The sequence below is a fragment of the Equus asinus genome, chromosome 12, assembly GCF_041296235.1.
Source record: "Equus asinus isolate D_3611 breed Donkey chromosome 12, EquAss-T2T_v2, whole genome shotgun sequence".
In the NCBI taxonomy this organism is placed as follows: Eukaryota; Metazoa; Chordata; class Mammalia; order Perissodactyla; family Equidae; genus Equus; species Equus asinus.
In genome coordinates this window covers 85556439-85579808 of record NC_091801.1, presented here as the reverse complement: position 1 = coordinate 85579808, position 23370 = coordinate 85556439, and the positions used below count along the sequence as shown (strand labels likewise).

The 23370-nt window shown below is 53.6% G+C and overlaps 2 protein-coding genes across 9 annotated transcripts in view; one reads left to right on the top strand and one right to left on the bottom strand.

Moving 5' to 3' along the window:
* Nucleotides 1-2186, top strand: part of DGAT1 (diacylglycerol O-acyltransferase 1) — an 11715-nt gene extending 9529 nt beyond the window's left edge. The window contains exon 17 of one of the 3 annotated variants that reach the window (XM_014858168.3): nucleotides 93-2186. In XM_014858168.3, coding sequence (XP_014713654.1) covers nucleotides 93-248 — 156 coding nt within the window. In that variant the 3' untranslated portion in view covers nucleotides 249-2186. The remainder of the gene's footprint in view (nucleotides 1-92) is intronic. The other 2 variants (XM_070481885.1, XM_014858170.3) reach the window with 2 other exon arrangements.
* HSF1 (heat shock transcription factor 1) lies at nucleotides 2177-23267 on the bottom strand. 6 transcript variants are annotated; one of them, XM_014858143.3, is made up of 14 exons: nucleotides 22957-23267; nucleotides 8268-8376; nucleotides 7594-7730; nucleotides 7140-7264; nucleotides 5489-5564; nucleotides 5353-5414; nucleotides 5134-5230; nucleotides 4915-5051; nucleotides 4559-4828; nucleotides 3999-4082; nucleotides 3054-3159; nucleotides 2913-2978; nucleotides 2767-2836; nucleotides 2177-2683 (listed from the first exon to the last, which is right to left on the bottom strand). In XM_014858143.3, the coding sequence occupies exons 1-14, from the start codon at nucleotides 23071-23073 to the stop codon at nucleotides 2478-2480; spliced, it is 1662 nt and encodes a 553-aa protein (XP_014713629.1). In that variant the 5' UTR covers nucleotides 23074-23267; the 3' UTR covers nucleotides 2177-2477. The 6 variants fall into 6 exon arrangements, with proteins under 6 accessions (XP_014713629.1, XP_014713628.1, XP_014713632.1 ...); XM_014858142.3 differs by having other exon boundaries at nucleotides 2767-2839; nucleotides 22957-23257; XM_014858146.3 differs by lacking the exon at nucleotides 3999-4082 and having other exon boundaries at nucleotides 22957-23265.
* Between the last annotated feature and the right edge of the window lie 103 nt (nucleotides 23268-23370).

Genomic DNA, 23370 nt, shown 5'->3' with positions numbered 1-23370 from the left:
TCCCCCATGTGGCTTCCTTGCCTGCCCTCTTCCCTGCACCCTGGGAGCAGCCAGCACTGTGGTCACCTGACTTTGGTCCCCCGTGTCCCCAGATCCCGCTGGCCTGGATAGTGAGCCGCTTCTTCCGGGGCAACTACGGCAATGCAGCTGTGTGGCTGACACTCATCATTGGGCAGCCAGTGGCCGTGCTCATGTATGTCCACGACTACTACGTGCTCAACCATGAGGCCCTGACGGCAGGGGCCTGAGCTGCTCTGGGGCCAGCCCTCCTCACTGCAGCCTCCTCATGTCTGCCTCACTGTCCACAGCTAGAGCCTGCCACTGCCTGTGTTCTGGGGAGGGGGCCTGGCTGCCCACGCCTCCTCTCGGCCACCGGGAGGTCTCTCTGCCCCTATGGGGCTCCCTCCTATCGCCTCAGGGATGGCGGATGGGGCACAGGCCAGTGCCAGCAGGTGCCAGTGCCCTAGGAATCCGTGCTGATCCTGCCCGAGGGTCTGAGGATATCAATAAAATGCTGTCCAGAGTGACCTCCCTCAGCCTGGTGGGGGCGTGGGGCCAGTGGGAGGGGATGGCCCACAGGGTGTGGGGGCAGCCGCTCCAGGGGGCTAGGAGACAGGTCCTCTGCCCCTAGGCTGTGCTGTGGTGCTCTTGGGAGAGAAATCTGGGTCCCATTGGCCTCCCCGGTGCCCATGCCCTGCTGGGGTGCTATGCCCTGGGAAAGGCTGCCCAGCTGCAGCTGGGCAGGGCACAGCCAGAAGGGGAGGCAGTGTCCTCAGTGGTGGTGTGAGGCTGGGTGTGGGTTGGGGGTGAAGTGTGGGGAGGAGAAGGCAGGTATTGGCAGTCAGGCAGACCCCTCGCTCCATGCCAGGGTTGGCGACTCACTGCCTAAAAGGGCTCAGCTGTAAGACTTCCTGTTCACTCACTGCCTGTTAATCCTATGTGTGAGGCGGGGGCTCAGAGCTCCGAGGTGCCGTGTGTTGGGGGCTTGGAAGAGGACACCTAAGGACCTCTATCAGTGGATCACTGGAGGCCAGGGTGTGGAAGAGGGTCAAGAATCCAGACCAGCTGTGGAGGCCAGCTGAGGCTCTATGACAGGGCTGCAGAAGCCATGGGGGCAGAGTCCATGGGCCCTTGGGGAACTGGGGCAGCCATATGCTGGGGTGCCCATATGGGGGTGGGCACAGGGCCTTGGGGTGGGGGCTCTGTCTCTCTTGGATGAGGTGGGCAGCCTGGCCAAATCTTTGCCTGGGATCTCCCTCACTAGCACATGCTTCCACACAGAGGCTCACAGACATGGGTGCCTGCCCAAGCATCCGCAGTCTGCACCTCCTGAGTGCTGCTGGCCTGAGACTGGACCCTTCCTGGGCCTAGAAGAATCCCACAGCTTCCCTGGGCTTCAGCCTGCCTGCCCCGCCCCACTCAGTTCTCCTGGTGTTAGGGCTGGGTAGTCCACATGGTGCAGCCTGAGCACGGCTCAGGACACTCCCGCTCCTCTCCTGTACTGGGCCATGGCGGCACTGCGGGGAGAAGGGCTACCTGGGGTGCCCTTTGGACCCCAGGATAGGCAGCATCCCCGTGGCCCCTGCCTCCGAGATGGCCACCATCCTGGGCCCCGCTGAGGAGGGTGAGTAGTGGGTGAACTGGGGGCATGGGAGGTCAGGTGGGCCGCTTTGGCCTGGCTCCTCCCATACTGTGTGCCCCCCCCAACCCCTTGTCTGGCAGAGCTCAGGAGTCAGACCTGGAAGGCAGGGTGCGTTCCCACTGCCTTTCCTTTGGTTAGACCCCATGGGGCTGAGCCCCTCCCCTACCCCAAAGCCGGTGCAGCACCTTATGAATGCAGAGCAGAGATGGCTCTGCTGGGAAGACACACATGGTGCACCTGTTGTCTCACCTGCCCTGGTGGGAAGATTCTGGGGAAAGGGTTTCCTGCAGGCCCCACTGACCCCTCCCTGGTCCCCTGGTCCCCTGGTCCTTTAAGAAAGAATTCTGAGCAAACACAGGTCCTGTGGAGTCCTGTGGGCATGGGTGTGCTGGGGGCATCGGCCCTCCCTCCAAGGAGGCAACTGCAGCCCAGACACCCAGAACCTTCTGAGACCCCTGCGCCCTGCCCTAGGCCCCTCCTCATGCACCCTTGCCCACCTCACATCCCAAGGCGAGAGGAAACAGACACAGGAGGCCACAGCATAGAGCCTGTCCTTTATAGATCTCTGCCTGTCTTGTCCGTCCGTCTGTCTGTGTATTTATTTGTATATCTCTACGGAAGGGGAAAGGGGGACTCTCGTGTAAAAATCCAAAATACAATTCTGACTATGAACACCTGCAATACTGGTCAGTCCAAGTAAGGGGGGAAGCCCCAAGCTAGCCTGGCACTTGGGGCCACACCCAGCCCCCAGCTGGCCCCAGGTGCCAGGCTCCCCAAGACCAGCCCTGCACCAGGAGTGGGAGGAGGGCTCGGGGCGGCCCTCCTCCTGGGGCTTCTAGGAGACAGTGGGGTCCTTGGCTTTTGGGGGCTCAGAGCCCGTCAGCAGAGAGATGGTGGGGTCGTCTGCGTAGTCATCCCCCTCGGAGAAGTAGGAGCCCTCCCCCAGCTCGAAGAGCACCGGCATGTCGCTGTTGCCCACGTCCACAGAGCCCGGGTCCACCAGGAAGAGGGGCTGCGCCGTGTAGTGCACCAGCTGCTTCCCTGGGGGCGGGGGGCCGGGTCAGGGCACTGGCGGGTAGAAACAGAGTGCAGGGTCGGGTGGGGAACACGTGGGCTCGGCTCACCTGAGTCGGGGCTGTTGCTCTCTGCCTCAAGAGGCCTGGGGGGTTCCTGGGGAGAGAGGAGCTCCTGGATCTGCTGGGGCAGGAGGGTTACAGTGAGGGATCCTGCTTGTCCCGGGTTCCCCAATCCCCCCATGCCACCTACGCACGCTGGCCAGGCTGCTGTCAAGGTCAGGCAGGCTCATGTCGGGCACAGTCACCGAGGGGCTGAAAAGCTGTGGGGAAGGGAGAGTGGTCAGGCTGCGCCCGAGAGCAGGGAGGGTGCAGGTGCACGCAGGGACGGGACTCACATCCAGCAGGGCGCTGGTGTCCACGCTGAAGCCGTGGTTTGTAAGCATGGTCTGCAGGTTGTCCAGGTTGGAGTCCATGGCGTCCAAGTGGTCACTGAGCTCGGTCCTGGCCAGTGAGTGGGGCAGGTGAAGCGGTGCCCCGGGCACCCCCACCCAGATGCCTTCCTGCCGGCACTCACACCCGCCTGCCGGAGAAGGGCTCCCCTCGGCCACACGCACCCTGCTTGGGCTCAAGGGAGGCCGTCTGAGGTGGGGCCCCTTCACACACCCAGTGTGGGCCCAGTGGGGAAGTGTGTGTATGGACAGGGCTGGTATGCTTGGCCACTGAGGGGAGAGTGGCTCAGGCCATGCTGGCTCGTCCTGTCACTGTGAGGCCCTGTAAGGCCTCTGGTAGCACTTCAGGTTGGATCAAGATGGCAGGGGAACCAAGGAGGGGTTCAGAGCCCAGAAGGGGCTGGGGGCACAGTTTTTCAGGTTTGACAAGGTCTTGCCTTTGCACTGGAAGACAGTAAGGATGGGGCAAGGGAGCAGTGCTCAGTGTGTGGGCGTCGGCCTCTCCCCTGGTGCATGCTGGGAAAGAGACCCGGCCAGGTCTGGCAGCCGTGACCAAGAAAGCCTTGGGCCATCTGGTGCACCCGGCCATTGGGCGGGTGGCCAGACTGGCTCCTGGGGGTACCCATGGGGCCCAGCCCCACCCTGAGAGGAAGCCAGTCAGCAGCAGTGGCCACACCAGGCTGGGAGGCCTGTCCCTGTCAGTCAGTGACCTGGGACTCTGGCTTGGGCCCTAGAGCCTGGGAGGGCCACTCCCCGCTGCAGAGGGCCCGGGACACCTGTTCACCAGGCAGTGCCCAGTGCTTCTGACCAGGCTGGGGTCTGGTCTGCGGCTGGGGAGGGGCCCGAGCTCTGGCGGAGCCCTCCTCCCTCCCCAGTGAGGACGGCGCTAACCCTGGCTGGACTCGGCCATGTAGAGAGGATGAGGGGCAGGGGAAGAGGCGGGCGACCCCAGACATCTGTGGAGTGCGAGCCAAACTGCAAGATACAAAGACAAGAGCCCCCGGATTGCAGGTGGGGGCTAGGTGGGCTCCATGCCCCCCACCCTTGCTCACTCAGCCTCTAGGGCAGGGCCTCTGCTGGGCAGCAGGACAGACACACGGACCCAGCAGCCTGTCGCAGGAGAGGGTGACAGCAGCAACCATGGTGGCGTATGTGTATCGAGGGGGCTGATTGACAGGGGCCTGCATATGGGGGACACACAGAGAGCAGGTGCAACAGGCCTGCCTGGCCACACACCCTTGGCTTCTGTGGCAACAGGACTGTGGGACAACCTGGCCGGTGTCCGTCTTCTTTTGCAGCCCCAAACTCTGAGCTCAGGGCCAGGTCTGCTGACTCACCCCCGGCAACCCCCATGCCTGTAGGCCTGAAGGCCACCCCATGTCCAGCCCTCCATGAGAGTCCTAACCAGAGGCCTGGCTGTGCTTCCAGTGGCTGTGGGGGTAGGCACTCACTTGTCCAGACAGGCAACGCTGAGGCACTTCTCGGGGGCCGAGGCAGGTGGGGGCGAGGGGGGGCAGGTTCCCACTTCTGTGAGGGGCGTGGCCGAGGCGGCAGGGGCAGGCTCGCTCTCCCGCAGGATGGAGTCGATGAGGGTGGTTGGGGACAAGGGGGTCTCCACAACAGAGGGCGGTTGCCCGGGACTGGCCTCCTCCACCCGGGGGCTCCGGGAAGGGCTTGGGGGCTCCTCCTTGACTCGCACCAGGGGGCTGATGGACAGGGGTCTGCACATAGGGGACACACATTAGCAGGCGCCTCTGCGGGCCCCACCCTTCTCCCGACTCTGCTGGAAGGGTGACGCAGCCCCCACCTCTCATCTATGCTCCCGCCTGGGGAGGCCAAGGGGCTGCTGGGAGCCAGCTCAGTGATGTCGGAGATGATGGGTCCGGAGCTTGCAACAGCATCTGGGGAGTAGAGGCTGGAGCCGCTGTAGGCTGGGGACGGAGCCTGCCATCAAAGGGAGGTGAGCACGTGCGCGTGTGCCCACAGCACCCACCCACCCAGGCTGGTCTGCTGCACAGGCGCTCACCGAGTAGGGGCCTGAGCCATGGATGTGCTCCAGGGAGTACTGCCTGCCGTACTTGGGCATGGAATGTGCCGAGCTGCTGTCGTTCAACATCAGAGGGCTGCGGGGAAGGGGTGGGGTTAGCTGCCTCTCCGAGGCCTCCGTGGCACCCAGTTCACAGCAAACAGGAGACGGGGCGGCCCAGGGCCTTGTGCTGAGGGGCAGGCATCCCCAGCGCCTCACATCTTTCTCTTCACCCCCAGGATCCGGTTCGACTGCACCAGCGAGATGAGAAACTGGATGAGCTGCGGGGTGGAGAGGCACAGTCAGCCTGGCCGCGGATGGGACCCACTGGGCGCCCCGCCGGCCCGCCTCGTACCTTGTTGACGACTTTCTGCTGCTGGGCGTGCTTCTGCCGCAGGCTGGCCACCTCCCGCCACAGGGCCTCGTTTTCGCTGCAACAGACCAGGTTTGGTCAGCAAGGCTAGATTCTAGAAGCCCCAGGCTGAGGGGCCTCCACAAATATTCCACCCTCACCCGGGCAGGTTGTAGGGCTGTAGGTGACCACATATCACCATGAACCCAGTCGCTGGCCTGTCTCCACCCCAGATGAGGACTGGCTGTGTGATGGAACTGGGGGCTAGGCCAGGGCTTGCTGGCACCACCACTCCTCCCTGCTTGGCTGCACTTCAAGGGGAGGACACACAGAGGTCTCAGGTGGGGGTCAGGAGGGGCCCTGAGCTGTGGAGTCCCAGGGGAGGGGCTGGGGGCTGAGGGAGGATGCAGAGCAGGGCATGCTGGCTGCACCCCAGGATTCTGGCAGAGACCTCCTGGGGCCTTCCTGGACACAGTCAAGGCAGCAGACCCTTGAGCACTGTCCCCAGCCACCTCTGTCTGACTGAGCCTGAGGACAGGAGGGAAGGTCAGGGGACAGTGGCAGTACAGCTTTTCAGGCTGCAGAGCAATGTATGGGGGTTATCCTGTGGCTTGGAGGGCTCAGGGTCATTGGGCCTGGGAGTGGCTCAGAAGTGGCCGCAAGGGGTGGCAAGGGCCACCTGGGCACTGTCCTCCCAAGCGGGTGAGCAGCACCGTGAGCAGGCCATGGTCTGCCCTTCTGATGGGCCAGCCCTGCTGAGCCCCTTGCACGTCTTCTTGACATGGAATTGATCCTCCTGGCCTCACCTTGAGAGGTGCCCATGTCCTGGAAGGCTAAGTTCAACTGGGCCCATCTCCAGGTGCCACACAGACAGTGGCTTCTGCTGGACTCCAATGTGAGGAGAGTCGGGGTCCAGGAGCCTCCTTCATGACATGAGGGTCACAAGGACCCAGCCCCAAGTGGCTGTGAGGCCATATGAGCCAAAGACAGCCACCCCAGGATGGGGTTCCTGAGGTTCCCAGGGCCCCCAAGGGCATGAGGGGAGACTCAAGCCGGCTGTCCAGGGGTCCTGGCTGGCGGGGAGCATAGGGCTGGTTAAGTGGTGGCCAGACATGCGCCAGGGGCAGGGGTTCCAGAAAGAGCCCAAAATGCTTTCTGCTCCCCAGGCCTGTGGTAGAGGTAGGCAGGAGGTGACGCTGCGCTGAGTGATGCCAGGTGCAGCAGGAGCCAGCAGGAGAGGAGGGTACTGTGGAGGGCAGTGAGGGGGCCCAGCCGCCCTGGCCTGTAGAGAGGGCCTAGAGGGCTGTGTGAGCTTAGAAGGCTGTGCTCCGAGCCTGAGGACACAGCCTGTGCTCGAAGCCCAGCTCTGCCTGTTGCTGCAAGAACCAGGTCGGAACCCCCCACCCAGGACTCGAGGATGGCACAGCAGGGGCCTGAGGAGGGCATGCAAGTCCAAACCTAATGCTGTGTTTGGAGAGATGAAGGCCTCAGAGCGCCTGTTACAGAAACTGGAGGAGGCAGGGCTGGCAGGAAGAGGCCCTAGGAAGGAGTGGCCAGCTCCTGGCCTGTGTCCCCTCCTGGCTGCTCCCTCCTCTGGCCGCTCCCCAGGGGACCTCCTTGTCCCGCCTGTTCCCTTGCCCACCATGGAACCTACTGCTTCATGGCCAGGAGTTTGGAGTCCATGCTCTCCTGCTTCCCCTTCATCAGCTGTACATCAGTCAGCAGCTTGGTGACACTGTCCTGGCGAATCTTTATGTCATCATTCTTCAGGGTGGACACCTGGGTCCCCAAGGAGAGTAGTTACTGAGATGGCCCCCCAGGGAAGAGGGGAGGGCCTAGGACATAGCGGAAAGGGCCAAGGGGCTGACAGTCGGGGAAGGGGCCGTCACTGCAGCGGCTGATGGGAGAATGGGCGGGGGGAGTCCACGATGGACAAGCGAGGAGGGGAGGGCCCGTCAGGAAGAGGCTCGGTGCAGCCAGGCCAGCACGCGCATGCTGCACTGCCCTCGGCAGTGGATGGTCCCAGCAGGACACTGAGTGGATGCGGCTTCCCTTCACGGCCTGGAGGGAGGTCCGAGGATGCTGGGAGAGGGAGGCTGGCTACTCACACTGGTCACTTTCCTCTTGATGTTCTCAAGGAGCTGCTCCTGGCCGCGCAGGAAGCACGGGTGCTGGAACTCAGTGTCATCCCTCTCTGGTTTGACCAGACCGCCCTGCTCAATGTGGACCACCTTCCGGAAGCCATCTGCACATGATGGGGCAGGGGCAGCTCTGCCTCAGGGCTGGGGACTAGACCCCCAAATGCAGCTTGGCTACTGCCCCAGTGATAGACGAAGGGAGGCTCCTGGGGTAGGGCTGTGCATGGCATGGCTCCAGTCACATCTAGCACTGCCTTCTCAGAGACCCTGCCTGCAGTGGCCGGGTGGTCTTGGTCTGAGGGAGACCCCATGGCCCCACACATCACCTCTTCCCCAACGCATGTGGCTGTGTCCAGCTGAGGCTTCATGAGCTCTTCCCTGGGAACTTTCAGGTTCAGGCCCACGAGGACCCTTCTCGTCCAGGGAAGAGGCACCCCTGCCCCAGGCCCCCCAGGGGCGCTGGGCTCCAGGTCATGCCCCTGGCCAACACAGGGATCAAAACCTGGTGGCTCCATCCTTCACCACAGACCGGGTCAAGGTGCTAGGGTCCTGCTGTCTGTGGTCCACTTTCCAGCCCTGGCACGGCTGCCCAGACCCTTGAGGAGGCCCTCTGTCTCGTCCCCACTCGGAGGGCGGGTACTCACACATGTTGAGCTGCCGCACGAAGCTGGCCATGTTGTTGTGCTTGAAGTACTTGGGCAGCACCTCCTTGGCAAACTGGCCCTGGTCGAACACGTGAAAGCTGTTCCCACTCTGCAGGAGACATGTGGGTAGAGTTGCACGCAGTTGGTGAGGGAGACGGGTGCCCCTCCTCGAGTGGTGGGCAGTGCAGTGGGGCTGACCGGAGGTGCAGTTCGCCTCTGGGACCAAGAGCCAGATGTGCCTGGTCTCTGCCTCTCAGCTGATATACTTGCTGGAGGCCCAGGACTGGCTGATGGGAACCCTGTGGCCAGAGAGAGATGAGGGACCTCACCACAGCTGGGGAGCCCCTGTCCCAGGGTTCTGGAGGTTCCTGAATGCCAAGTTTACATTCATGAAACACCACAGCACTTCAGGCCCATTCTTTAGGAAATCCCATTTTAGCTTTAAACAGCAATTTTCCCCTAAGAATAGCCAAGACCCCAAATTGAGGCAGCCAAGAAAATGGAAGCCTAATTTTAGTTACTCTGGAGGAAAACACAGAGTTGTGTTCAGAAACGCAACTTCATTTTTCTTTTGGCATCTGAGATAAGAAACGGAAATTGTAAAAAAAACTGCCACACTACGCTTCTTCCATTTCTTTCCTGACTTTAGTCCAAAAGCTCCTAGGAGGAGCCATGAAGCAGACCTCTGTGCTAGCAGGAGCCCTGGTGGCCAGTGCAGGGTGCTGGAGCAGCCCAGAAGGCCGGAGGTGGGTGTCCACAGGGGAGGGGCAGGGACGGGACACGGCTCCCCTGAGACTCTATTAAGGACACTGGGAGCAGGCTTTCCCCGGTCAGAGGAAGGAGTTAAAGGACCGACAGGGAAAAGCCAGAGCGGCCCCTGTGGTGCTGCAGCAGAACTGGAGCACTGCTTCCCACGGCACACGTGGGTCTTAAAACGAACACAGTCACACACATGAGGTGAGTGGCAGTGGTGCAGAAACGACCTCTGAAACTTTCCTCCTCCAAAGAAGCAGTAAGAAAACTGGCAAAAAACGTTAGCCAACTCTTTCTGAACTCTGAAAACTAACCAAAAGAGTGTGGCACTACGGGGAGCATTTACTGAAGAAAAATGGTGGAATCTCAGGAAGATTAGTGAGCTGTGTGGCACGTGAACTTGCCCTAATGCTGCCTCTTCTCCTGTAACTGTGAAAACCAACAGCAGAAATCACAGGAAGAACCAGCATCCTGGCAGCCACTGGGGTGGGAGTGGGGCTGGAGCTCCTTCAAGGCCCCATTCCCAGGCAAGTATTATTTGATCTGAGCCCCCTGGAAGATTCCACTTACAAGGCTGTCTTTGTTTGATTTGACCCAAAGCTCTCCCAGTATAAAAAGCCTTCTCCCTAAGGATATTTGTTGGAAACATGTAGAGGCAATTTTTAAACTTTGTGGCTGCCTAAGACAGTGGATAACAGTTGGTACAAACAACAAGCTAACCAGAAAACTTGAAGAGCTGGGGAATGAGATATTGAGAGGGGCTTTGAAAACTCTGAAACATTCCTGGGAATCCAGAAGGCATGTGCACGTGCAGGGCTGTGTGCACACTCAGGACAGACCTGAGAAAGCACCACTCTCCCGTCTCCGGCTGACTGAGGCTCTGCATAAGCAAGAGGTGGAGGATAAGGGAGAGCTGTCAGCTGTCTGGCTGAGCACTGAAGGCATGCCCCAACACATACACAGAGTCCCCCAGCAAAGGCTGGGAGGTTCACAGGTTCCAGGCATTAAAGGAAATTTCTGCCCCCTTCACTAACCTGATCACTGAGCGAACTGAGCAAAGACTTAAGTGGCCACAAACAACAAAGAATACAAACTGTCAGAATTAGTTCAGAAAAGTCACTAAACAAATGGCAACAGCTATAAGAAAAAGCAACAGCAACAAATCTGGGGGAGGGATGGTATAATCTGATACCCAGAGTTTAATATATGCCACATTATATTAATTGAAAGTCCAGTTTTCAACAAAAAATTATGAGCCATGCAATGGAACAAAGCATGGCCCATACACAGGAAAAAAGAACCTACCCCTTAGAGGCCCAGGTGTTGCACTTAGCAAAGACTTTACATCAGCTATTTTAGATATGTTCAAAGAACAAGACGAAAACTGCAGCTAAGGAAGAAAAGCATGAGAGTATCTTTAAGAGTGGAGAATAAGAGTAAATATAGAAATTACAAAAATGAACGAAATCAGAATTCAGGAGTTAAAAAGTATAACTCAGATTTAAAATTCACTAGAGGGGCTCAAAGAGCAGATTTGAGCAGGGATAAGAAGGAATCAGCAGACACGAAGACAGGTCAATTAAGATAATCCAGTCTGAGGAACAGAAAGAAATAAAAATAAAGAAAAATGAACAGAGCTTCAGAGACGTGGGATACTAGCAAACACCAACATATGCATAATGGGAGTCCCAGAAAGAGGAGAGAAAGAATATCTGAAGAAATAATGGCCCTAAACTTCACAAATTTGATGAAAAATATCCAGGAAGCTAAACAAACTCCAAGTAGCATAAACCCAAGGAGATTCACACCTAGATACTTAAACTGTAGAAAGCAAAGGACCAAGAGAGAATCTTGAAAGCAGCAAGAGAATAGACTCATCATGTACAAGGAATCCTCATAAGATTAACAGCTGATTTCTCATCAGAAACTGTGAGGTCAGAAGACAGTGGGATTACATACTAAAGGAGCTGGAAGAGAAAAACCCTGTCAACCAAGAATTCCACATCCAGCAAAACTATCCTTTGAAAATGAAGGCGCAGGTTCCACTTCTGGGATGGCAGTGTGAAGAGGTCCAATGAACTACTCCCAAGTGAAGCAAGCAAAGCTTGTTTAAATCATTCAGTCTCTGAAACTGTCTCAAAGGCGTATAACAAATGAAGAAACATTTATTCAAGAAAACTTACTAAAACACTGTAGAACAGTGAGTCTGTAGCGTATGAGCCACAACCCACTTGCTCCAATTTGCCCTGACTGACACTCCACTCTGGGAGGGCATGGCCAAAAGGATGGGGGTTCCTCTCCCCTCAGTTTCCAATGGAGGCTTACTGGATCTCACTGAGAGGGGAAGACCACCAGCATTTCTCATCCTGTCCAACTCCAAGCTGAAGAGGCTAAATTCCTGGTGATTGAAACCAGAAGGTTGGGGGTCCCCTTCTCCACTTTGCTCCCACTCACAGAATGCAAGTTCTCCCCCTGGCATGGCAGGTCGAGAATCTGGGGGCTCTGACTGCCCTCCCCCCAGCTGGCACATAAGGTAGAGTGTCCATGCTGGGAGAGGCAAGCTGAGAAGACTAGAAGCTACAGCCCTGCCCAGGGCGCAGAGGAGCGGCTCAGAGAACAGGTCCAGGGGAGAGGAACTCCAGAGGAAAGAGAGTTCTGACACTCTCCCCAAGGGAACTCACTTTATTGGAAACAGAGCGTGGGCAAGTTCAAGCCCAAGGGTGCTCTTGAAAACAGTAGCTCCTCTAAATCAAGAGTAACAAGCCAAACCATGGTCAGCTGTTCACACAGGAAAGCGACAGTTAAGAGCCCTCCTGGGGTCAGAACAAACCTCAAACACTGACCTTAAAAACTACCACCTCAAATGTAATTGGATCAGACTGTGAAGAATTTGTGCCCTAGGACACTGTCAAAAACAATAGAGCAATCAGGCAGTAATTATAGAGCCTAAAGGCTGGGTAGAATACCTTACGAGGCAGTGGACTAACAGAGATCAAAGAAAGAGGAAAGAGAGCCTGTTAAAATAGCCCAGCCAAGTCACAAAACAGGCAAGCAGAACCACAAACAATCACAGGAGGCGAGGAGTCACCCAGAAGTGCTACAGCACATTACCTAAAATGTACTTTTTCAACAAAATTACAAGATGTAAGGAAACAGTAAAGTGCGACTCATACACAGGGGAAAAAAGAGAAAGCAATAGAAACTGCCTGTGAGACAAACCACACGTCAGACTTAACCAAGACTTCAAAGAAGCCATTATAAACATGTTCAAAGAACTAAATAAAATCAAGAAGTAAAGGAAGGCGAGATGACAGTGTCTCATCAAGCAGAGAATAACAATAAAGAGACAGGAATCATAAAGAAGAGCCACACGGAAATTCTGGAGTTAAATGGTACAGTAACAGAAATGAAAAATTCACCAGTAGGGCTCAACCGTAGATGTGAACTGGCAGAAGAAAGAGTCAGCGAACTTGAAAATAGATTGATAGAGATTCTGAAAGCTGAAGAACAGAGAGAAAATAGAATAATGCGAAGTGGACAGAGCCTCAGAGAACGCTGGGACACCTTTAACTGCAGCACCATCCATGTAAGGGGAGTGCCACATGGAGAGGAGAAAGAAAAGGGACCAGAACAAAGAGTCAAAGAAATAAGGCCCCACAACTTCTCAAATTGGCTAAAAAATATCCATAAACATGGTATGTGTCTCCATTTACTTAGGTCAACCTAGCTTCCTTTCATAAGTGTCTTTACAGTTTTATAGTTTTGGCATACAGATCCTCTGCACATTTTATTAGGCTTCTATTTAAGTACTTAATTTTTTTGAGCAACTGTGATATTTTTAAAAAAACCGATTTCCTATTGTTCATTGCTTGGTATGTAGAAATACATAGATTTTTGTGTGTTGACCTTGTATCTGGTGATCTTGCAAAACTCATTCTTTAGTTCTAGGAGTATTTCTGTAGATTTCCTAGGGTTTTCTATGTAGACAACCATGCTATCTGTGAATAAGGACAGTTCTATTTCTTCCTCTCTAATATATATGCCTTTAATTTCTTCTTTTTGTGTGTGTCTTAACGTACGGGACAGGACTTCCAGTACGATGTTGGCTAGAACTGGTGACAACGACATTGTGCCTTGTTGAGATCTTAAGGGGACAGCATTAAGTCTCCCAGCATTTATAAGGATGAAGTTAGGTGCAGGTTTTGTGGGCCCTTTTCTTTCAGGCTGAGGAAGTTCTCTGCTATCCCTAGTTTCCTGAGGGTTTTTTTTTTTTTTAATATCATGAATATCAAATTTTGTCAAATGCATTTTCTGCATCAAATAATATGGTCATGTGTTTTTTTCTTCTTTAGATTGTTAACATGGTGGATTATATTGATTGATTTTAAAATCTAGAACCGTTCTTGTATTCTTGGGATAAATTCCATTTGTTGTGACATTCTTTTTATATATCGAATTTGATTTGCTAATATTTTATAGAAATTATGAAGGACATTAGTCTGTAGCTTTCTTGGGCTGTTTGTGTCTAATTTTGATATTGGGGTAATGCTTGCCTCATAAAATGAGTTGCAGTGTTCCCTCCTCTGCTTTTCTGGAAAAGATTGTGTATAATTCATGTTATGTCTTCTTCAAAGGTTTGAATTTGCCACTGAAATCATTTGGGTCTGGAGATTTTTAGGGAGGTTTATAACTAGGACTTAAATTTCTTTAACAGATTCAGGACCATTCCTGAATTATCTGTTCCACCTTGGGTGAGGTTTGGCAAGTTTGTGATTTTCAAGGAATTGGTCTATCTTATCTAAGTTGCCAAATTTACATGCATAGTGTTGTTCATAATATTTCCTTATCATCCGTTAGATTGCAGGGTGTGTAGTGATATACCCTCTTTCATTCCTGATACTGGTAATTTATGTCTCCTCTTTTTTTCTTTGGTCAGTCTTGCTACAAGTTACCAATTTTGATCTTTTCAAAGAATCAGCTTTGGAATTCATTTATTATATTGTTTTCAATCCCATTGGTTTCTTCTATTGTCCTTACTATTTCCTTCCTTCTGCTTGCCTTGGGTTTACTTTGCTCTTCTTTTTCTACTTTATTAAGGTGGAAGCCTGGAAGCCAATCTTATTTTCTAATATAGTCACTTTGTGGTATCATTTCCCTCTGAGCACTGCTCTCAGCGAGCCTCACACTTTCTCAGAGAAGAGGTGTTTGGTGGACTGCTGGCAACGTCTGTGGCACAGGGATGGAGACCTCTCAGATGGAAGATGAGGGAAGAAAATATGGCTCCTTCTAGGGCTGCACCCTAGACACTTAGTCTTGATGGAGGCACTCTCCAGCCTGCCACTGTGCCTGTCTCCCCAGGTGGCCTCTATCATCCATCCACATGACTTAAACCACATCCTGTTTCACTCCCAAGATGGACTGTTTGCTGAGCTCTACCCCTGCTGACTGGGCATCTCTACAGAGCCGGCCACTAGGGATATTCCCCACCATATTTCTAAAAAGGAAGATATCTACAGCAAATTTACCATTTTAAGTGCATAGCTCAACCAATTTTTGACATACAGTTGTTTACCATCACAAGCAAGGAACAGAAAACATTTCCATGACCCTCAAAACTACCCTTGTGTCCCTTTGCAGTCAATCCCCTCCCTCATCCGCAGGCAACCAGTGATCTGATTTTTGTCCCCATGGTTTTGCCTTTTCTAGAATGTCATATAAATGGAATCACAGAGTATGTAGCCTTTTGGTACCTTTCGCTTAGCGCAATGCCTTTGAGACACAGCCATAACGTTGCACGGGTAAGCTGTCTGTCCTCTTAAATGCTGAGGAGTATTCCATTGTAGGGATGTCCCAGTTTGTTTATCCACTCACCAGCTGATAGACATTTGGATTGTGTTCTGTTTTTAGCGACTATGAATAAAAATGCTACAAATATTAGCGTCTGGGGTTTTTCCATCTAGACAGTTCACAGTTTTAGCTCCTACGGTCTATGATTAATTTGTTAGTTTTGTATATGGTATGAAGTAAAAGGCTTGCATCTGTGCTTATGGATGTCCGATTATTCCATCACCATTTGTTGAAAAGACTATTCTTTCTCCATTGAGTTACAGCAGCACTTTGGCAAAAATCAATTCACCTTAGATAGGTGGGTCTATTTCTGGACTCTTTAGTCTGTTCCATTTATTTATATGTCTATGGTTATGCCACAATCATTCAGTATGATTATAGCTTTATAGTAAGTCTTTTTTTTTTAAGATTTTATTTTTTCCTTTTTCTCCCCAAAGCCCCCTGGTACATAGTTGTATATTCTTCGTTGTGGGTCCTTCTAGTTGTGGAATGTGGGATGCCACCTCAGCGTGGTTTGATGAGCAGTGCCATGTCCACGCCCAGGATTCGAACCAACGAAACACTGGGCTGCCTGCAGCGGAGTGCGTGAACTTAACCACTCGGCCACGGGGCCAGCCCCTATAGTAAATCTTGAAATCAGACAATGTAAGTCTTGAAATTTTGTTCTCCTCTTCCAGCCTTTGGGGGAAAGTATGCTGTTTTTCACCATTAAGTACAATGTTAGCTGTAGGTGTTTTGTAGACGCTTTTTATTAGATTAAGGAATTCGTCTTTCTAGTTTGCTCAGCTTTTACCACGAATGGATGTGAATTTTGTCAGATGCTTCCTCTGCTCTTGAGGTGATCACATGGTTCTTCCCTTTCTCTGCTGCTGTGGGGAATTACATCGAGTGCTGGATGCTGACCACTTCCACCTGGAGAGCTCTCTGCCGGTCTCACACTCCACGGTCTCTCTGGCAGTCAGCATCATTCTCATCTGTGTTCTTCTGTGTGCAATTTCCTTTCTTTTTCTGGCTGCTTTTAAGATTGTCTCTTCATCACTCATTTTCAGCAATTTGATAGTGATATGCCTTAGTATGGTTTTTTGTACTTATCCTCCTTGGAAGTCACTGAAATTCTTGGATCTGTGGGTTTACAGCTTTCAAAAAAATCTCGGCCACTATTTCTAAAGTCTCCTCCCTTCTTCATTCTGCAGTTGTGTCTTAGACCATGTGCTGTCTGCCCCGTGAGGTGCTGGTCACCTTTTCCGTCTTTTTTCTCTCTGCATCACTGTGGATAGTTTCTATTGCTATTCTAGTTCAGCGATCTTTTCTTCTGCAGTTTCTAATCTGCTATTAATTTCCAATGACTTATAAAACCAAGCTTTTAATTTTAGAATAATTTTAGATTTACAGGAAAGTTTGCAGATGGTGCAGAGTTTCCATATACCCTACATTCAGTTTCCCTATCATTAACATCTTGCATTATGTATGGTGCACTTGTCACAAGTAATGAATCAACAGACTTTATTACTAACTAAAGTCCTTATTTTATTCAGATTTTCTTCATTTTTACCTAATGTCCTTTTGTTCCAGGACATCATCCAAGATATTACATTACATTTAGCTGTTATGTTTCCTTACTTTCCTCTTGGCTATGACAGTCTCTCAGACTTTCCTGGTTTCTCATGACCTTGACAGTTTTGAGCACTCGTCCAGTACTTTGTAGAATGTCCCTCAACCTGGATTTGTGTGATGTTTTTTCTCATGATTGGTGGGGGCTATGTAAGTTCCTGGAGAGGAAGACCACAGAGATGAAGAGCCCTCCTTGTCACTTCATGCCAGGGCATACACTATCGACAGGACTCATCACTGCTGGCGCTGACCCTGATCACCTGACTGAGGCCTCGCCTGTCTGGTGTATCCACTGCACAATCTGCCCCACCCCCATCCTGTGCTCCTTGGAAGGAAGTCACTATGTGCAGTCCACACTTAAGGGGTGGGGAGTTATGAGTCACTTCCTTGAAGGGGAGTATCTACAGAAATAATCTGGAATTCTTCTGCATGGGAGACTGGTTCCAATGACATTTTGTTCAATTTCCTTTCTTTTTATATCTTCCATTTCTCTGTCTTCATGTTTTTGCTTTACTTTCTTGAGCACACAGAGCATTTTTAGAATTGTTTTGATGTCTTTGTTGGCTGGTCCCATCACACCTGGGTCCATCACAGTGACTATTCCATTCTTTGTTATAGGTCACATTCTCCTGTCAAATGGTTCATCTGTTAGTTCTGACTGGATCCTGGACACAAGGAACACTATGCTGTGTGGGTTTTGCTGTCTTCCCTTCAAGAGTGCGGCTCTTTTAGTTCTGGTAGGCAGTTAAGTTCTCTGTAGATCAGCCTGATCCTTTCAAGGCTTGTTTTGAAGCTTGTTTACATTGCATCTGAGGTGGCCTTTTCTCTGGGGCTAATTGAGCCCCACTTCCAAGCAGTGGCTCTTCTGAGATCTCTGTTGAATGCTCTGTAGGTTCGAAGCAGTTTCTCTGCTCTGGCTGTGAGAACTCAGATAACTCAAGGCCCTGTATGAGCTCTGGTGATTGCTCACCTCATAGCTCCTTAGCAGCTCTTCTTTCCCTAGAAGGTTCTTAGACTGGCTTCATAAGTCCCATCCCATGGACTGGTGAAACAGTACTCAGGCAAAGACCCAAGGGGGCTCACGTGCAGACTCCTGGAGCTCTTTCTTGGTACAGCTCCCTCCTCTCTGGTACCATGCCTCGCAACTTCTAGCTGCCTCAGCTTCTCCAAGGTCTGGGCTCTGTTAGGTTCCCCCTTTCCACACCAGAGTTTGAAAACTGCCTCTAGGTGGAAAGCCTGGCCACCTGTGTGGCTCACCTGTCCTTCCTGTTTTCCAATCCTGAACATTGTTCAAGGGTTAAGTTCACATTGAACATGTCCTGCAAGCCCTACCTTAAGGGCTGTTAGGAGTTTCAGAGGGTCTGCTGGTGTTTCCCCCACGGAATCCAGTTTAGCCTCCCTACCTCAGTGGTTCAAGGGCCCTTCTCTGCTGACCACAGGCGATTCTTGGAGGAGGTCTTGGCTTACCCTTGGGTATAATGAAAATCTGTGATTGGAAATATGGAGGAACCATGGAGAAGTGGTTGCCCAGCTGCTGCCTCAGTAAGCAACGCCCTCGCCCCATGAAATGCAGTTTAGTAAAGGCCAAGTCCTACTGTAAATTCAGAGCCTGTGACCATATTTTCTACAGTACTGCAAACAACCTGAAATGTATATAAAATTCGGCATGTATGTACATTTTTAAAGAAACAGGGTCCTTGTCTTTGAATATTTTTTCAAAGGGCTCCACGACCCAAAAGGGTTAACAACCGCTGTATTCCATGAGGCGCCACCTGCACTTTTCAAGTATCTGCCCAGGACACTGTAGTCCCCGTTTTTGTCCCTGGCCAATCCAAAAACTATTCTTTCTGATGTGCTCTGGTCTCCTGGATGTGGCTGGCTGACCAGCCTCTGCCTTCCAGGAACACGGGCAAGCAGTGAATGTATGGCTGGAACCAGCGTTTGATGTGAGCGTTGGAGCCACGCGGACATACAGCAGAGAAATCCAGTCTGAAGAGCAAGGTGATGGGAGGCGCAAAGCTGAGTGCAGAACGGGGGGCCACTTTGGTCCTTCTCCCCCAGTGCTGGTTTTGTCCTTATCTGAGTGTGACACCATCTGTACAGTTCTCGTGTCATTTTCTTGTTTCTGCTCAAGTTAGCTTTAGTTAGTTCCTACAACACAGCTCCCGTGACCAGTGCATCTCTTCTAATCTCTGGTCACTGGCCCCTGTGCTCAGATCTCCAGGCCTATCAAACAAGTGCAGATCGGTGACTCTGCTCACTCCATGGCCGTCAGGGTCGAGAGGGAGTAGACTGTGGGAGCAGGTGCCAGTGCTGCCAGGACCAGGAAACATTCAGGGGGCTAGCCTCCCTCCTTTCAAAACAGCCTGTGAGACCAGCCTCCCTTCCTCCCTCCAGACCTTGAGGAAAACTTGCAGCCTCTGCAAGGTCTAGTGAGCATGAGGGCTCTGGCCCAGCCCCTTGTGAGACCTGATGGGAGCTGTGTGCTCAGTCCAGGGTGAGTCCTGCAGGCCCCACTGACCCCTTCCTGGTCCTTTAAGAAAGAATTCTGAGCAAACACAGGTCCTGTGGAGTCCTGTGGGCATGAGTGTGCTGGGGGCATCGGCCCTCCCTCAAAGGAGGCCACTGCAGCCCAGACGTCCAGACCCTTCTGAGACCCCTGCGCCCTGGGCCCCTCCTCACGTGCCCTTGCCCACCTCACATCCCAAGGCAAGAGGAAACAGACACGAGAGGCCACAGTGTACAGCCTGTCCTTTATAGATGTCTGCCTGTCTTGTCCGTCCATCTGTCTGTGTGTATATGTGTATATCTTTACAGAAGGGGAAAGGGAGACTCTCATGTAAAAATCCAAAATACAGGGGCCGGCCCCGTGGCTGAGTGGTTAAGTTCCTGCGCTCTGCTTCAGTGGCCCAGGGTTTCGCAGGTTTGGATCCTGGGCGTGGACATGGCATCGCTCATGAAGCCATGCTGAGGCGGCATCCCACATGCCACAACTAGAAGAACCCACAACTAAAAAAACGCAACTAGGTACCGGGGGGCTTTGGAGAGAAAAATAAAATCTTTAAGAAAAAAAAATCCAAAATACAATTCTGACTATGAACACCTGCAATACTGGTCCATCCAAGTGAGGCAGGAGTCTAACTAAGAAAGCAGGTGGGGTGGGGCCAGAGCTTGCCCTGAGGGCATGGGCAGGGTCTCCTGCTGCCCCCTCTTCAGGAAACGTGCAGTGCTTGGCAAAGGCAGGCGTGGGCACGAGCTGGGCATGGGTGGAGAGTGTGGCCTTCAATCTGCTCTAACCCTCCTCTAGCTCTTACTTTAAATTTCTTGATGTGTTTGAGACTCGGTTTTCTTATCTATAAAATGGCCATGTGTCACCTCTTTGCATAACTCTGATAGAGCAGAACTGATGTACGAGAAGGCTTAGCCTGATGCTGCACATAAGGACTGAAGAAGGACAGTGGTGCTCCCATCTGGTGGCCGTTTCTGTAGCGCTCCAGGTTCAGGGATGCCCTGCAGTGTGCTTCACAGCCTGCTGCTCCGGTGCAGTAACATGGGCTGCTCCTTCTGCATTGCAGGTCAACTTCCAAATCCTCAAAGGTGGCACCCAGAGGGCCTGCCAGGTCCTGCCGGCTCTCTGAGAATGAGCTCGGCAGGCTTGCCGGGCCATGCCCGCCTCTCAGAGCCTGGGGAGCAGGAGTGGCCCAGCCTGTCATGGGAGTTCTGGAAATGGTCTGTGACCAGCTCTGAGTGCCCAGGTGTGACCAGGCCAATCCCTCAGTGGTCTCACAGGAAGTCAGCAACCTAACTGCAGGGACTGCTCTGTCCCTGACTCTCTCCCCAGAGACCCAGCTGCTCCAGAGCAACCCTCTGACCACTGGCACTCACACGGGCCACCTGGGACAGGCGCTGGCCTTGGTGATCTCCAGTTCCTAGGTCTCTGGGATTTCCCACGGTCCCCACACAACCCTGTTGGGGTCATTCCTGTTCCCAAAGAGAAGAGAACTGCATTCATCAGGCTGGGACTACGGTGAGGCCAGAGAGGTGCTAGGGGCCAAAATTTAAGGAGGTCCTCACTCTAAGGGTCTTCAAGCACAGGCAGGTTTAAAAAGAAGTGCCTCCTTAACCTATGCCCCTGAGCACCTCCCAGCCTCACCCTGGCCCTGATCCCTGGGCTAGGCAGGCCTAACTCATGGAGTGTCCCAGCGGGCACAGGAGGCGGGGGAACAGCACCAACTGCAGGTCAGGAGAGCTGCGGTGCATCCCCAGGCCACATTCATGGCCACCAAATTCCCTCCCGAGAGCAGTGGGAGCTGCAGTGTCCTGCAGGACGCGTCTGGGGAACAGCTGCATCTCTACAAGCCTTTGCTTATTCAGCCAAAGCACTATACCGGGTGCATCTTTAACTGGAGAAGGGTTTGGAGGGTGGGAAAACCGACATGACTCTCTGGGGCAGTGACCTGTTGTTCTCTCCCTCAGACTGGGCAGTGCAAGCACAACACTGTCCAACCCTGGCCCTACTGGCCAGAGTTTCTGGGGCTGGAAGCGCTCTCCCCATTCAGCCTTGAGAGTCAGCCACCACACCTCTGATTTCCCCTCGTCCCCTGGGTCAAAGAGGGGTTCTCTTGGCAGAACGGCAGATGAGAAAATCCCAGCACCAAGAGCACAGACAATGGTCTTTCAAGGCCTCTGAGAGCTGGACTCTGGATCACGAGTCTGCACAAGTCCCTGCGTGGGCATCCTTGAGGCCACAAGCACAGGATCATCTTTCTCGGGGCCGGGCAGCTCTGTAGCCCCTGCCCAGCCAGAAAAGGGCATCCTTCCACTGCTGAGCTAATGTTTCTGCACTCATTGTCAGCGCCACCCTCACCGCTGTGTCCTGCACTAACCACACCCTGCTCAACCCATGTACACACCAGGTAGGGTCAAACACTTGTTTTCCAGCCAGCTCCCCGTCCCCCCAGGGGGAGCACACCAAGAGGGCTCACAAATAGTGCAGCCACTGTGCGTGGAGGCTGTCACAGGCCTGATCGTGTCTGACTTCCCTGCTCAAAGGTCTTGCCCAGAACACAGGCTGTGGTTCCTGGAGACCACACTGGTGGCATTTCACCCACACGCCTCACAATCTTTCAGCAGAATCAGCAAGAAGATTAGGGGGCAGGACGGATCAACCTAGTAGGATTAAGCTCGGAATATCCCAGAGGATCTCTGATGCCCCTCCCTGAACTGGGTAAGAGTGTTTCCCGCGAGGTAAGGGGAACGAAAAAGAGAAAGGAAGGATAAACGAAGATGGAAACATGAGGTCATTTCCTTCAGTCAGGAAGGTTCGAGGTCTAGAACAAGGGGATGGTGCTAGCACAACAGCCTGCAGGAAGGCACACTGGCCCTCTTCAGGACTTGTGCCCACCATTAAAGAGACAAGCACTGGGGAATGGAGGATGCACACGTGGAGATGTCACCGGGAACAACACGAAGTATCTCCAACAAGAAGGCTGTATGATCTCTAGACTCTTTATTCCCAAATGCCCTTTAGGCAGAGCAGAGCCTCAGCATGAGAGCATGAGAGTCTCATTCTCAAGAATGAGAGAACCTGGCCTACAACTCAGGGCTAGCTTCAGCCTGGACTTCTCTTTGTTCCTACCAGCTTAAGAGCGTGAAAAAGAAGCACTTCACAGAGTCTGAGAAAGCCGGTGTCTTGGCCCTCAGGAGGTCAAGCACGTTTGGAGGTATCCAGAGGCTCTGCACGACCAGGACAGCCTTTCTTCAGGCCACACATTTGCCTGCCCTGGGCTAGGGCTCTGGTCTTCCTCGGACACGAAGTCACAGCGAGGATGTGAACAGCAGATTCTGATCTCCAACTCCAGACACAGTCTCTGATACACCTCTGCAAACCGGAGCTGTCCGGTCTTGCAGGGTCAGACCATGTAAACAAGCCTGCTGCCTGGCAACTAGAGACAGGGACGTGAATAAAGACGCCCTGGGAAGAATGAAAAACAAAGCCGCTCTTGGGAAACCCAGCTCTGGTATTTGGACACGGGTTCGAGGTCAGCCTGAACTTCATGACGTTTTACTTTGCGTTTTCGTTCCCTTTCCTTTTACACTAGAGCAACGCCCTCCGATTCATGCGCCAAGTCCTGATTTTCCCCGAATAGGCGCCGACCACACCACCCTGGTAACTCATTTGAGAAGACACAGAGGGCCACCTGGGCACAATGTTTGCCAGCGAAACTGAGCGCTGTTCTGAGCACAGGCACGCTTCCGCAGTTGTCCAGCGGTTAGCAAAAGACCAAAGAAGGAAAGGCCCTTCCTGCTCGCCCAGGGAAACGGCGTGGGCAGGAGCCGAGAAACGGGCCTTGGACGCTTCCCCTCCGAACCCTCCCTCTGGGATCCCTGCCCCCACTCTCGGGGTGGCGAGGCGGGGGCCCAGTCCTGCTCCTCCCAGGGACGCGCCACAGCTTCCCGGCCTGCCCCGACCCCTCACCGGGCTCCAGCAGATAAGCGCGTCGGTGTCCGGGTCGCTCACGAGGGTCCACAGCTTGGTCAGGAAGGCCGGGACGTTGCTGGGCCCCGCCGCGCCGGGGCCCACGGGCAGATCCATATCGGCAAGGCGGGGAGAGGCGGAGGTAGCGACCGTGACGAGGGGCCGAGGGCCAGGCTAGCACCGCCGCCGCGCCTGCCGCCCAGGCTGCGCCGCCGCCGCCCGCTGCGCACACACGGCCCCAGGGCCTAGCATGGCCGCCGCCATCTTGCGACGGGCGCGGTCCCGCCGGCGCCGCCCGCCCGCGTCCCCCCGGCGCGCGCACGCTGGCTCGGCCCCGCCCCGCCCCGGCCCCGCCCCCGCGCCTGCTGGCTCCGCCCCGTCCCACCAATCAGACCGGGCGGGGTAGGCAGGCCG